Raw genomic sequence first — 15,444 nt, 5'->3', positions numbered from 1 at the left:
TCAGACAAGGCTTTTTTTTCCCCTCCGATGTAATTTTACCGAGAATGGAGAGTCACCCACAACTATTGGCACTTTATAGTGGCAACATAAAATGCAGTCTTTGGAATCAAGTCTAGAGCCCCAGCACTGGAAGATACAAGCTTTAGTCTCTGTGGCATCATGTAATAATATTCTCTGCCATCTTGTTTAGTTTTGAAGGGTTATAGAGCAAGAAATATAGTTACATAGAGTTGAAAAAAAGACCATCAAGTCCATCAAGTAAACCCAGCACACACAACCTATACCTGCCAGTCTTTACTATCACATACATAAACTATATATACAACCACTAACACTAACTGTAGATATAAGTATCATAATAGCCTTGGATACTATGCTTGTTCAAAAACTCATCCAGGCCCCTCTTATAGGCATTAACAGAATCTTCCATTACCACATCATTGCCCTCACTGTGAAAAACCACCTATGCTGCTTCAAATGGAAGCTCTGTTCCTCTAATCTAAAGGGGGGGCCTCTGGTGCGCTGATCGCTTTTATGGGAAAACACCCCCATCTGCCTATAATCCTCTCTAATGTACTTGTACAGAGTAATCATGTCCCCTCGCAAGCGCCTCTTTTCCAGAGAAAACAACCCCAACCCTGACAGTCTCACCTCATAGCTTAAATCTTCCATCCCCTTTACCAGTTTAGTTGCAGTCTCTGCACTCTCTCCAGCTCATTAATATCCTTCTTAAGGACTGGAGCCCAAAACTGCACTGCATACTCAAGGTGAGGCCTTACCAGGGACCTATAAAGAGGCAAAATTATGTTCTCATCCCTTGAGTCAATGCCCTTTTTTATACAAGACAGCACTTTATTTGCTTTAGTAGCCACAGAATGACATTGCCAGGAATTAGACAACTTGTTATCTACAATAACTCCCAACATTATAAAACATAGTGAACTTTACTCAGGACCGGGCTGGGGCAATGGAAACAGGGCACTTCTGGAATGAAGTTCTTAAATTAGCAAGTGCAGGACTCTAGTGATGTGTGGGTCGAAAAAAATTTGACCCACACCCGACCCTAACCCGCCCTCTCCCAACCTGAGCACAACCTGACCTGCTGCTCTGTGGCTGTTTATATACCCGCGCCGGACAAGGCAGGCACGCTGTCATGCCGGAGCAGTATTTCTCTGGCATGTTCAGGGTTAAACCTGCCAACATTTGGCTTTGGGTCCACAAGAGACCCTTAAAGGGGAAGGAAAGGCAAAGTCACTTGGGGGTGCCAAAATGTTAAGCACCCCCAAGTGACTTTAACCGCTTACCTTGTACCCCGGGCTGGTGCCCCTGTTAGGAGAAAATAGCACCAGCCCGGGGCACCTGGAGCGCAGTGCTTCCTCCTTCCGCTTCCTAAACTGCCGGTGGCCGGGCATGCACAGTAGAGCGAAAAAGCCGACTTAAATGTTTAAGTTCGGTTTTTCACTCTAAGCGCAGCGAAGCCGGAAGGAGGAAGCGCCGGCAGCTACCCCGGGCTGGTGCTGTTTTCTCCTGACAGCGGCACCAGCCCGGGGTAAAAGGTAGGCGGTTAAAGTCACTTGGGGGTGCCTAACGTTTTGGCACCCCCAAGTGACTTTACCTTTCTTTTTCCTTTAATTAAATGCAACAAGGGACTGTGGAAATGTGATGCACTTATCTGGGTTAGACTATTCGGAGCCATACCATTTGTGCAAGGACGATGGGGCAATTAGTTTCTTTGATCTGTTGATCGAAGAAAGGGAACTGTGGACCTAGAGTTGCAGGGGGAGCAGCTATGAGAAAAAATATGGATTATAAAAAGGGATCCATATATCCTTTGCTTTAAGATTCATGGTTGCTAGGCTGGCTTGCATTTACCTGTGATCCTATCTCAAAACAATGTAGAACAGTGCTATCCAACTGGCGGCCCGCGGGCCGCATGTGGCCCTCGACCCCACTCTGTGTGGCCCCCCACCTGTCTGGCTGCTTTAATGCCTTAACTTTGTGTTAGCTTTAAATCGTATCAGTACTGAGATTAACTGGCCCCTTGCATGGTTCTCACCTCAGATTCAGGCTGTAATCAGGCTGTATTGTTTAAAAATGTAATCCCCTGTGTTGTTCACACCTTTTAATCTCTGCATTGTTCACCCCCTGCAGTGTTCACACCTCAGGCTAGGGCTGTAATCACCCACATTGTTCCCCTATTCACACTTCAGACATTGTTTGTACTGCCTGGGCTATGCTGCCTGTGTGTTGGCAGCATAGGGTAGGCAGAGTATGGCACATAGGCAGCATAGGGCAGGGAGGGTATGGCACCCACAGGCAGCATAGGACAGGCAGAGTATGGCACACACAGGTAGCATAGGGTAGGCAGAGTGCTGCCTGTGTGTGCCATACTCTGCCTACCCTATGCTGCCTGTGTGTGCCATACTCTGCCTACCCTATGCTGCCTGTGGGAGGTGAACATGGCAGGGGTTTGTTCTGGGAGTTTGTTAGCAGTTGGAAATAGACATTAAATGGTCCCTAAGGTGTGTAATTATATGCTGGGGGTTGCTGTGCTATCCACAGGGGAGGAGGCATATGGATTTAAGGGTATGTCTAAATATGACATAATATAATTCTTTAACATATAAATGATGGTTAATATCCCTGCAGCGACCATTGTGATAAAATGGGTGTGGTTTGAAGTGGATGTGGTTTAAAATGGGGGAGTTGCCAAAACTGGCTTCCATTAGCGGCCCTCCACCATGTATGCGAGAGAAATTCCGGCCCTCGGCACCGCAGAAGTTGGACAGCACTGATGTAGAAGATATCAGCTGGCTTCTGCTACATTGTTTCCAGGGCTGCTCCTACCCGCAAGCATAAGTATCCAGTTACCAGGTGCAGCAAAAAGCCCCTTCTAGGCAGGGTCGGACTGGGGGGTGCAGGGCTCACCGGGGCTGCCCACCGGGTTTTTCCCCGGTGTCCCGATGGCTCAGTCCGACCCTGCTTCTTGGGCATAGAATGCAATAGCCACTATACCTACTATTGAGGGCCCTCTTCTGGGTGTTTGTTTTGACATATGAGGTGAAATAGCAGTGAATTCAGTCCTGCATTCAGCTGCAATAGTTCTAGGATTGCAGGGAAAAACACTGCATTATAATTAAAAATAAAGTGGCAATTTATGTCTGACATTGCACATTAAGCACTACGCTTTCAGCATTCAGTGAGCCTATGTATGTTTTTAATGTGTTTTATTTTTCTAGTTTCATTTCTGATTCTCTCTGGAATCCTTAAAATAAAATGTAACTTCAGAATCTGTAGAAAAACATTTGGACTTAAGGAGTTGGGGATGTAGCTCAGTGGTAGAGCGCATGCTTTGCATGTATGAGGCCCCGGGTTCAATCCCCGGCATCTCCACTTTATTGCTTATGCCATTTTTATGTTTGAAGTTTTACGTTAATAGTTTAAGTTTTTACTCCTGCTAAGGTAGTATCCCTCTTTCTTTGTAAATTAAATAATTGCCATGTGCCCAGGTGCCAGAAACAAAATACTATGCATTTAATTCCTTAGAATTTTGCTGAATCTGTAAGTGTGTGCGGCCACACTTAACTCAACAGTGATATTTTCTCTCACAGTGACATCTACTGGACAATTGTTAGACTTGAAGATAAAGGTGCTGTTGCTTTATTTAACAGTTTTACGTGTTGCATTATTTCCTCTTGATTAGCCTTTGTTATTTGTCATTTTTTTTTGCCTAGTTCTGACCATTGGGCTATCCTTGTGTAGAGTTTGTTTAAATTGTGTTTTCTAATTAGATATTATTAATTAGCTCCTGATTAAACTGACACTAGTATGTGTGAATGTACTATTAGGGCCGTGGCAGACGGGGAGATTAGTCTCCCTTGTCGCAGGCAATTAATCTCCCCGAAATGCCATCCCACTGGCTAGAATGTAAATCGCCAGTGGGATGGAATATGTGGCGCCAAAATCGCAGAAGTTTCCTCTCAAGGTTACTTCTGTGATTTTGTCAAATCGCCTCGATGCATATGCCATCCCACCGGCGATTTACATCCTAGCCAGTGGGATGGCATTTTGGGGAGATTTGTTGTGGGCGACTAATCTCCTCGTCTGTCACGGCCCTTAGGCATCTTAGATTGTAAATTCAACTGCGGCAGGGACAAGTTCCCTCTAAACTGTGAGCTCATGCATGCACACACGCATTTTGAGGCCAGTGAATACAATTAATTAATTGTGTGAAACACATCATTTTGCACTAATTTTAAGTACTTTCTAATTATGCTAGACTGATGTCAACAGGGCCGCCATCAGAAATCACTGGGCTCCTCACAACAAAATTTGCTGGGGCTCCCCTCCTCCCACACCCTGCCTCCCAATGGCCCCTCCCCCAGTGACCCATCAGCCCATCAGGGCCCCCTAAAACATTGCTGGTCCTCCCGCAGTGTCCTCATACTATGGCCCACTCCCTGCTGCTTCCTGCTCCCCCCTAGCATCCTCCAGCTCCCCCCAGCATCCTCTCCAACATGCTCCAGATCCATCCCCAGCATCCTCCAGCTTCCCCCTAGCATCCTCCTGCTCCCTCCCGCATCCTCCAGCTCCCCCCAGCATCCTCCAGCTCCCCTCATCATCCTCCCCAACATCCTCCAGCTCCCAGTATCCTCCAGCTCCCCCCAGCATCCTCCCCAACATACTCCAACTCCCCCAGCGTCATCCAGCTCCCCCCAGCAACCTTCCCAACGTACTCCAGCTCCCCCCCAGTGTCCCCCAGCTCCCCCCAGCATCCTCCCCAACATACTTCAGCTCCCCCACAGCGTCCTCCAGTTCCTTACCCCAGCATCCTCCAGCTCCCCCCCCCCCCCACAGCGTTCGCCTGCTCCTCTGGCTGTGTCCTCTTGCTATGTCCGATGCTATGAAGAACAACCTCTGTAAATGTTGTAGAATATGTTGGCGCTATAGCAAAGATAATAGCAATAAATAATATTGGGGAGGGTGGAATTGAGTGATTGATGGTTCCCTTTTAGGGCTATGACACACAGAGCTACTTGTCACAGCTACAGGTGCCAGAATATCCCCTCTAGCAACAAATTATCAAAGATGATCTTATTTTCATTGGTATTGGCTGGATCTTTAAAGGAATGGGGACAGGCAGAGCCTTGAAATGTGCATCTCCCAAGGGAAGAATAGAAAATTATAATATTCTCCCAAACTTGTGTGACTAGAGCCCAATGTAAAGGCTGAATCGAAGTAATAATGCTGGTGCTAAAGCCAAAAATATTAAAACAAATGATTTAGCCTAAACTATTAAAACTATTATGTGTTTGGAAGTTTGTCCTTGCCCCATTTGGAGTTTCCCCCTTAATGGACAAGGTCCCTATAATTGTAATGTACTGGCTAGTGTTTGTGTAGCCTCTTTTTCAATTCATATGCTACTATATACTGAGGAGCTTTTGTGATGTTAAAGGGGTAGTTAAAGGAAATAATTTGCCTTTTTTTTGTGGGTTTTGAATGATTTAGCTTTTTTGGCACCTCTCCTATTTGGAATTTTAGCAGCCATCTAGTTGCCAGGGTCCAATTTTCCTAGTAACCAGGCAGTGGCTTCATTGGGAGACTGAAAGATGAATAAGAGAGGTTCTAAATGGAAAGATACGTAGTAAAAACTCAACGAAATAGTTTTTGGTTGTTGGGGTCAGTGATCCCTATTTGAAAGCTGGAAAGCGGCAGAAGGCAAATAAATCAAAAACTATAAATAATATTGTAGACCAAATATAAAGTTGTTGATTATAGGACATACAATAATATACGAAAAGGTAACTTAAAGCTGAACCACCCTTAAATGTGCTGTTCGTACACACAAAGGACTTTTTACACTGTGGGAACTTGAGAAGTTTCCAATGAATATTTAACTGCAATTGCTTGAGTTTCACTGGCAGAGAGAACACTCTTTAAGGGAGGTGGGAATAACAGCCACTGTGACCCAGGGTGCAGCCTTACGCCGTTATTGTGGCCCTTGCTGTGCCCTGCACCTGGCTGTGCTCCTTGGAACTCCGTCACACAAGTATTGGTGCCCAGCATCCTGCATTGCTCTCTTCCTGGTGGTAACCCCGTGGGTTCTGTTCCTGGTGGCTTTGCGTCACTGATTCCTAATGGGGGGCTGTGGCTCTGTGCCTACAGTGGCCTCTGGTGAGGGTGTCGATGAGCCTTTACCTGAGGGTGTAGAAGAACAGCTGAGTTCCGGTGATGGCATTTTGGAACTGAGTGGTCGCAAGATTCCACGTCTTCCAGCATCCATCTGTAACCTGTCTGAAAGCCTAAATAAGCTTTACTTGACTGGAACAATGATAACGGAGCTGCCTGATGATTTTTACCAACTAGAAAACCTGCGAACACTGGCACTAGATGCCAATAAGCTGCCAGAGTTGCCAGAGCCTGTGTGCTCCTTGCCAAACCTGGGTCGCCTGTATATAGGGGCCAACCACCTGCAAGGTCTCCCCATGTCCTTTGCAAGACTTCAGAGTTTGCGGATATTATGGATCGAACGCAACTTTCTCTATCACTTTCCACGGGTGCTGCTGAGTATGCCTGGGCTGCGCTGTGTACAAATGGGGGATAACCGCCTGAAGGGGCTTCCAAGTGATATAGCGACTGCCATGCCTGGCCTCAAAGGCCTCTGGTTGTATTCAAACCGCTTTGACAGGGTACCCAAGGTTCTCCTGCGCTTACATGGCCTGGAAGTTCTAGATCTCGACAAAAACCGTATAACAGAATTCCCTGATATGAGTAGAATGAAAGGGCTGCAGTTGCTGTCTTATGATCACAACCCTGTGAAAGGGCCACCCAAAGTGGCAGAGACTGTGACTTTAGTGGGAGAGGGCGCTCAGGAGTTTATGGAAGAGCGAGAAGCACAAAGGCAACAGATGGAGGAAGAGGAACAAGAGGAGAGAGAAAGAGAACAGCAGGAAGCAGAGAACAAGGAGGCTGAAGGGGGTGAAGAAGAAGGGGAAGAGGGACAGGAAGAGGAACTTTATGAGGAGGAAGAGGGGGAGGCTGAGGAAAGAGTAGAAAATGCCAATGACCATTATTACTCAGAGTATGAAGAAGAAGACTACTACCTTGAGGAGGAGGGGGATTGCATGGAGGATGAAGGATATTATCCCGATGAGGGGCAGTATTATAACCAGTGGTACAAATAAGCTACAACAACTGGGAAGGAGGCTTTCAAATAAAGGCACATTAATGCCAATATAAGCACAGCTATAGCATCCACAGACTTGGCTATGCTTCTTGAATAGGAATGTCTTGGCTGTTAAACTACAACTCCCATCACCCACTAGCAAGACTCTGGGTTCTGGGTTCTTTAAAACTGCTTATACATTTGCGTTTTGACTCTGTACTTATATTAATACAGGAAAGTAACATACACTTTAATGCAAGCAGTGCTTGTGGCACATTGTGTAGCACACATTTTCCTGGTAAGAATGTGTCCCTGACCATATTTAGAAGGAAGATATTTCTTTGTACTTGTGTCTGTGAATCCTTCATAAAAAAGCTTCTAATTTAAAGTTTTGGTGGTGGATATTACAAATATGGAGTAAAATTAATGACTTAAAGGGGAACAAAACTCTGTTTTAGGAATGTGGGCCCCCACATCAGCTACCCTCCCTACCTGCTGTACCTGAAGTTTATGGGGTGCTGATTGTATACAGTTCATTGTGTAAGAGAAAAAAAATTGTTTATAGTGTTCATTATATACTTTTTTGTCAGAGGGCAAATAAATCATAAAAATATATTTTGTCACAGCAAAACTAATTTTGTGAGGAATAACTGTTCTGTAGCCACAAAATCAATTTTCTTAGCACAAAATACTGTGAACACAAAATGAAGGAACATTTTGTAAGCACATTAATAATCATTTTGTAGTTACAACATCCATTTTGTCTAACAATTTGTATCTTTCTATATTGCAATAAAATGTTGTTCACAGAATTCATTTTGTGTTGAATGAAGATCAGTGATCCCAATAGCAATAAATATTCATTTATGAACACTTGAAAAGAACACAACTCAATTCAAAAATAATTTTCTACTTACAAAGTAAATGTTAGGATTATTTGTTTTTGTGTTCAATAAATTAATTTTGTGACTATAGAATACAATTTCTGGACAGTTTATTTTTTGACTACAAAATGTTTTGTATTGTTAGAATTAATTTTGTGATCCTGGAATGTATTTTGTGGCTACAAAAGTTAGAAAAATATAATGTATGGATTTTGAGTCTACAAAACTGTATTTGGCAGCACTGTATTCATGAGGGATGGGAGGTAGGAGAAACAGACTGTGGGTTCAGGCAAATGCCAGAGGGGCTGCTGTAAGGTGCCATAGACAGTCACTATTTATTGGGCTGGTGGGGGGCTATTTGGGCTTCTGTGAAATGCCAGGGCTTGTGCTATTTACTTATGCTTATAAGGCCTTACGCCATGTCACATAGAAATATATCTCGGTCTTTCAGCAAGTTTTCTTATCACAATAATTTAATGGCTGTTTTTTCCTCAAAAGGCACAGATAAATCTCTCTGCTTTTTCATAGCCCAGCCATTCCTATAGAGAATAATTAGTAGACTTTCCCCATGACTGCAACTTTCCTGACAGCTGGATATGAGACAGGCTATAAACAAATGTTGGGGAATTAATGAAGCTACTGTGGTATATTTTGTTGCAGACAAAATGTGAAAATTATGTAAACTGAACCCATGAAAAGGGTCAATTCCTATTAACCAAGTGTCTGTCTTAAAGGGGTAGGTCCTATTCTTGAAAACTTTTACATTGGTCATCTTTTTTATAGTGTATGTATTATTTGCCTTCCTCTTTTGTTTCTTTACAGCATCCAGTTTATCATTCATACCACTGCTCAGTTGCTATGTTAAATGGAACCCTAGCAATCAAATTGTCTAACAGCATCACTATCTATATCCTACTAAAGGTTAATTTGAAGGTGAGCTATCCCTTTAAAACAGATGTGAGTATATAAGATACCAGATTGTTATCAAGCAATTTGCTGTTTCCACCAGCTGCTGAATTTATACAGAAATAGCCTGTGTGGCAGATATGTATCAGTATGTACATATTGGTTAGAGTTACAATAAATATTTGAATGTTGCAGTGTCTTTAAGGACAGACTTTATTTGAGGACAAAGCATAAATAATTCAGGCTTGGAGATCAGCCATGTGAAGAAATTAGATATCTAGAATTTCTCTTCCACTGTATCCACATTCTAAAGGGATGAGCGAATGTAAGATACTTGTAGCCATTATAATATGCGACAGGTCTCTCATATACTGTAGCTATATGGCTACCCTTACCAAACATCCTGGGTGCTTTTGGTATGAGTGCCCAAGCTGGCATATATTCCATTCACTTTTTGCATCTGTTTTAGCCCTCTGAGCTTGCACTTCCAGGTGTGAGCGTGCCTTCTAGAGACTCACATCCAGTTTGCTATTGAATATTTTCTCAGCAAGAAAAATGAATCAAATCTGGGATGCCCAGCGGTGATGTTCAGGCCTGCCCGAAACCCATTGGACTCCCAGCTTTACCCACAGGTTGGTTGGGTTCTTGGAAGCAGAGCACAGGCCTCCCTGCCCACAACCTTAGCTTCCCCCAATTCCTCCAGGGGCCTCCTGTCATCCACCTTATTCATGTAATCCATGTTCTTATCTAGCTGTACAAGGCTTTACTAGCTAATATAGGGTTACAGGTTGTCTGTAGATCCTAAAGCTTTAAATCCCTACATTTATATACTCACACCTACCATAATGATGGCTCTCAAGGTTGGGTTGGATGAGGGTCAGTAGAGGGCGAGTTAGAGTTGGGTGCAGGCTGGCTTTTTGTCGACCCATGTATCACTAATTCCCAGATTATGGGGTCTACTTTGTCATGTCATGATGATTTAACAGATGATTAAGTACTTCTAGATCATCCCTAAAACTTTGTTTTGCGGAAGAGAATCATCTTTTTTACCAGTATGTGATATTCAGTGGCTCCTCTGCAAAAATATTATTGTCATGATTATTGTCATGATTCCCTTGGTACTTTTACGGTGCATTTTCTGAGGAAGACAAACACCAGCCTTGGGTAGCAGATAAGCAGCTTGATATCTAGGGTATGCTTAACACCCCCATTCCACCTTTCCTTCTCCTTTAACACCTGTCATATATATATAAAGAAGGCTTGAACCCAAACATTCTGAAAACCCGTTTGTTACATGTTATATTACTTAAACCTTCATTCTATTCATGTTGTCTGGGAAGGAGCCCTAAAAGAAACAGTGTTTGGAGCTAGTATTGGAATATACAAAATAAGAACTAATTCAGTTTTGCACGGTCTGCTTTACTTGCCACTTTTACTTCCATCTTGGTATAGTAAATGCAGCAGATTTATGAGTGCCTTGTATGAGAACAGTTTGGCAGGTCTTATTGGTCTTATTTGGCAGGTGTTTGTTATGAGCTGAGGTTCTTTGGAAATGCTGTGAATGGAAAGAAGCAGTCTAGGAGGTGGCCTCCAGCTCTAAAGCCCCAGGTCCTTCAACTTTTCCTTTTTAACACTAGAGGGCGCTCTAGGATAGTCTTTAGATGATGGAAATCATGCCTGAGGCATCACAGCTTGTCTCCACCTGTTCTCTCATTGCTATTCTTTGCAGTGTCTCTTACCATTACTCCCCCACCTCCCCACGGGCACAAATATAAACACAGCACTATATCTCCACTTTGCCAGTCTCTCGTACTTTCCCGTTTTTTTCCCCACCTGATGAATAGCCATAAATTGCTCTTTGCTTTCTGAGAAATTACAATGGTCCAACCTGTAACCCTCCAGCTGTTGTTGATTTACAACCCTCAGCATCCCCTGACAGCCACTTGAATGTCACAACTACAGGAAACTCTTTGTTTTCTAACTATACAGGTATGGAATCCATTATCTGGAATCCATTATCTGGAATCCAGCCCTATGGCATTGTGCCTTGTGCCCAGCAGCGTTGAACTCTGAACCTTGCACCTCACAGCACTGGGCACTCTTTTTACCTTGCAGCAGGGGTAATATTAATAGACAGGTCCCAAGCATTCCATATAACAGATCCCGTACCTGTATCACCGAATTGTATAGTTTTACCTTTAACCCCAGCCCCTGTATTTTTCTTCATTTCCATGTGTTTCTGTTTGTTTGTCCCACCGCCTTAAAGGAGAAGGAAAGTCAAAATCTATGAAGCACACTATTAAATAGTACTACTACTGCTGTGTAAAAACGCTATATTCCTGGCTTGCCTAATGAAAGATTTACAGAGATACACATACTAGAACTTGCATACTTGTTTCAGTGAACGGCGCCGCCATCTTGTCCAGCGTGTCTGTATGGGCTGAAAAGCACAAGCCAACCCCCCCCTCCGCTCCCCGCTCCTGTCACAAAGATTCCGCAGCTCCCTGCTCCTGCCACAAACCCCCCCCAAGCTCCACAAACCCCCCCGCTCCTCCCACAAACCCTCCACCGCTCGCAGCACCTGCCCCCCTGCTTCCCCCACCTGCTTGTCAAAGAGTTCGGCGATGCTGCATCGCCATGGCAACCGGATGCTCCTGCTGTGTGCGCATGCGCCGCCTGCAGTAACAAGTCGCCAAGTCTTGAAGGAGTGTTGCATTATGGGAATCTTCTCTACCCAGCTCAGCGTTTTTTTTTCCTGTTTGAATTCTGATCTTCTGAACGTGTGAAATATGGGGAGACTTAAGGGCACTATTAAGACAACTGAAGGTATGCCTGCAGCTTGAGATTAACTCTTTATTAGCCTTTCCTTCTCCTTTAAAGAATTTCAGACTGTTTCTCTTGATTCTTTCTGTTGCTGATGATTTTTAGAATAAATCTGTTTATCTCCTTACGTGAGTCTGAAATCTTTTTGAAATCACTCCAGGAGACCTGTTCTTCTTCTCTCCCATCTGCAGTCCTCTCACCATCTGGTTAACTGGAACTTTATCTTAAAATTCACATTAGTGAGAAGCAATCTAATCCCCCCTCCCCGTACATGTACTGCCCACAGTTTTATGGCTGTGTAACCCCTAAGTAATTAAGTATAATGCTTCTTGAAATGTAAGGGGAGAACTAAAGAGAAGATGATGTAATGAAACATTAGTACATGAAAATAACAGGACAGACAGGGATCACTATAATGTAGCAAAAGAATACTTTTACATTCATGATTACTAATTACTTTTAGGAGAGGAAGGAGGTCCCTGCCACACAGAGCTTACAATCTAAGTGGGTGGGTAACTTACACTTGACACTTAAGTGCCAAGAGTTAGATGTTATGATCTTCCCTAAATTGTGCATTTTAATGTATGTGGCCTTCATATATTCAGCCCCCTGTGCAGGCTGATATTTCATACAATTCCAAGTGACCAATATGGTTGTCATGTAAGCCCCACTATAAATGCTAATTAACTTCTGGAAAGGCCCCCCCACCACCACCACTGGGCCCCTGTGAAACCATTGGTCCCATGCGAGTGCCAAGATTGCCCTTATGATAATCCACCAGTGGCCCCCACCCTCCAGTTTGAGGCCTGGACTGACCAAAGACATTTGGTGTCTGTCCATTCAGTGCTTGGTCCAGTCTGCTGGATGCCTATAATTCTGGTTTCTTGGATATCTTGAAATTTTATGCTTGTGACCAGATGTAGAACCTTGCCAGTAGCCAGGTTCAGCCTGGGATTTAACATAGACCCTGGCATTTTAAGTACACAGAGGCCCAAACAGCCCCTACCAGCCCAATAAATAGTGACTGTCTATGGCATGTAATGGCGGCCCCCTGGCATTTGCCAGAATTCTACAGATTTCCAGTCTGGACTAGTTACCCTGAGGTAGGGTTGAGTGTGGGACTGGAGGAAAGCGGCACCCACTGGAAAACCCAAGCAAAGGGCCCATCACTCCAGCCACACCCCGCCTCCCCCCACAGCTAAGGGCCCACTGCACCCCTTAAGTACTGGTGTCAGTGCCGAAGATGCGGAAAGATGACATAGCCTAATGCTTACTGCACATGTGCACCAGGTATTCACCTCGGGACACAGGGGGTTAGGGTGAACGGTGGGAACCATAAAAATCAGGTAAAAGTGGGGTTGACATCTTTGTGGTCATATAACATGGATATAATGGTCTCTCAGCCATCACATCTATGTTAGACTGACTCCTTAACCTGCTTATTAAAGAAAGGACTTAGGACCTTTTTTTACTTCTAGGCGCTTATCGTTGCTGGGCTGTAAGCACCCGTTTTTATTGCTGTATTGCTCTTTGCGTCTGACTTTGAAGTGGGTGGAGAAGAGCCAGTATGAGAGTATTAGAAAGCACACAGCGCCAAGGCAGCCTAAGCCAACTGTTAATTACGCCCGAAACCATAGCAAAATAAACCATTATATGAAACAAACAGCATCCATCCAACTTGTTTTGTTTTTCAGAAGCCTCTTATTTCCAGACTGAAGAGAAAAGCGGATGGCACTAGTTCAAAATGTTGTTCTTGTAAATCATCACTTTTTGCGCCGTGAAGAAACAGCACTGCTTTTTGCAGTTTGCACCTTGCCCCAAACATGTTAGTCTGTTTCACCCCGTGGGCAGCAGGTAAGCGGTAATATTAGCCTTCCCACACACATATTTCTAGTGCAGCCGTCAAGATCTTTTTCTTTTATGGAAAACTCCATAACAAAGACATTTTAATTATAACCAACAGTAGCAGTGTTACTACCAAACAATCTTGTAGTTGGAATCTGATGCACCAAACTAGAGTATTGTGGGTTTTGTTTTTTTTTTTTATATATATATTTATATAGCATTGACATGTATACCTAGGTTTGGTGGGTTAGTTGGGCTGAATCCGACCAGATAATCCTGGTGAATCAAGGATATCTGTCCTGAATGAAAATTTCCATTGGGCAAAAATTCAGGCAGTAGCCTTACACTTGTATGGCCACTTAAACCATATTTGGCCTGCAGACCAATAACTTGGTGAATGCACAGGGCAGCCTGTGTATTGCCTCTTTATAGGAGAAGTAAACGTAAAATACAGCCATAAGCACTCGCAGTAAAGCTGCACTGAGTTCTCTATCAAAAGAAACACAGGATTTCTCATCTTCTTTTGTGTACACATGTTCTTTGGTATAAGACTTCCTCTCCTTTAGGGCTCCTTCTGGTTTGGGGCACGAGTCTGTGCAGCTCTCCCCCTCCCATAGAATGTGTGATCTGATCTACCAGCGGCCAGAGCTGCTGCACGGAAGCTACTGAGACCAAGCTAAAATGACAGATGCTATCTTAAATGGAGGGAGCTCCTAGGGCTCTTTACTCAGATATGGTAAAGCTTTCTTCAGAATAAATATAGCATTCTAGGTGGCACTAATGTGGCCTTTCCTTCTCCTTTAACTTTATTAAGTTTAAGCAGGTTGACATGAACAGATCCACTCATCAGGTTTGGACCCTAGGCCAATGATTGAATTACATAGGGGCACTGCACAGACCCATTTGAAAAGAACCATATTCCATTTGTTCAATGGCCTCACATAGCTCAGTAAGCTTCTGATTAGTCAGTATTGAGCAATTGCCTTTTACATCACTTTTTCGCTATACCATAGGCCATATTTACAATATAGGCATCCAAGGACCTGTGCATAGGGGGGCAGCCTTTGGGTGCCCATATGGTCTGAAGCCTAGAGCGGCTGTGGACCAAAATACAGCACTAATCATAGGCACTTTCCTAGTGCTAATGACAGCACTGATTGGGATTGAAAAAGATATTTGCATGGGGTTTTGGTGCCTAAAAAGCAAGCATAGATCCCTGGAGGGCTTGATAAGTTCACTCCTCAAGAAGGCAATCAAGAGACATTAAGCTCCATTGTATGCCATGGTGAGCGATTGGATTCATTACAAAACTGTGTCGCTAATTTAATGGCGGCTACACTTTTTCTATGGCAAAATCTAATCATCTCAATTACCGGCAAATTACTTCAGTCCCAAGTGGATGAAATCGCTAAATTAATTTTAACAAAGGTCCACAATCAAAAGGTCCATAGGATTAGACTGCCCTCCCTTTCAGCATCCCTAGCAGTGATCCTGTATAATCCATTCTAACAAGAATCAATAGAGGCTTCGCTTCTAATGACAATACAAACAAAAGCCACGTGGAAGTACGGGATTCACAGAGCATTCATTTTGTAGATGGGAGTTTAACTTGGAGAATCCTGTCTGTCTGAGGAGTCTCTTCAGCCTCCATAAAAAGCTCGCTGCCTCAGTGGGCAGCACATTGACTGAAAGTAATAACATTTGATATAAGATTTAGCGATCCCTACAGTTAATGGAAAGCATTGTGTATGCAAAAGGGCATCTGGAATGCTATATAACTATCTCTGGACCATAAAGCTAGCAGACACTTTATACAATTTG

General features: G+C 43.7%; 1 protein-coding gene and 1 non-coding gene across 2 annotated transcripts; both read left to right on the top strand.

Moving 5' to 3' along the window:
• Positions 1–3,321: 3,321 nt before the first annotated feature.
• trnaa-ugc lies at positions 3,322–3,393 on the top strand. The gene has a single exon. It is a non-coding gene; the product is annotated as a tRNA-Ala (tRNA).
• Positions 3,394–5,855: 2,462 nt separating this feature from the next.
• Positions 5,856–7,184, top strand: lrrc10b (leucine rich repeat containing 10B). The gene has a single exon (XM_002937650.5). It carries the CDS (start codon positions 6,138–6,140, stop codon positions 7,182–7,184), a length of 1,047 nt encoding a protein of 348 aa, XP_002937696.1. The 5' UTR covers positions 5,856–6,137.
• Positions 7,185–15,444: the final 8,260 nt, after the last annotated feature.

This window comes from Xenopus tropicalis, chromosome 4, assembly GCF_000004195.4.
Source record: "Xenopus tropicalis strain Nigerian chromosome 4, UCB_Xtro_10.0, whole genome shotgun sequence".
Lineage (NCBI taxonomy): Eukaryota > Metazoa > Chordata > Amphibia > Anura > Pipidae > Xenopus > Xenopus tropicalis.
The sequence above is the reverse complement of the archived record's forward strand: the minus strand, read 5'-3'. Positions and strand labels throughout refer to the sequence as shown.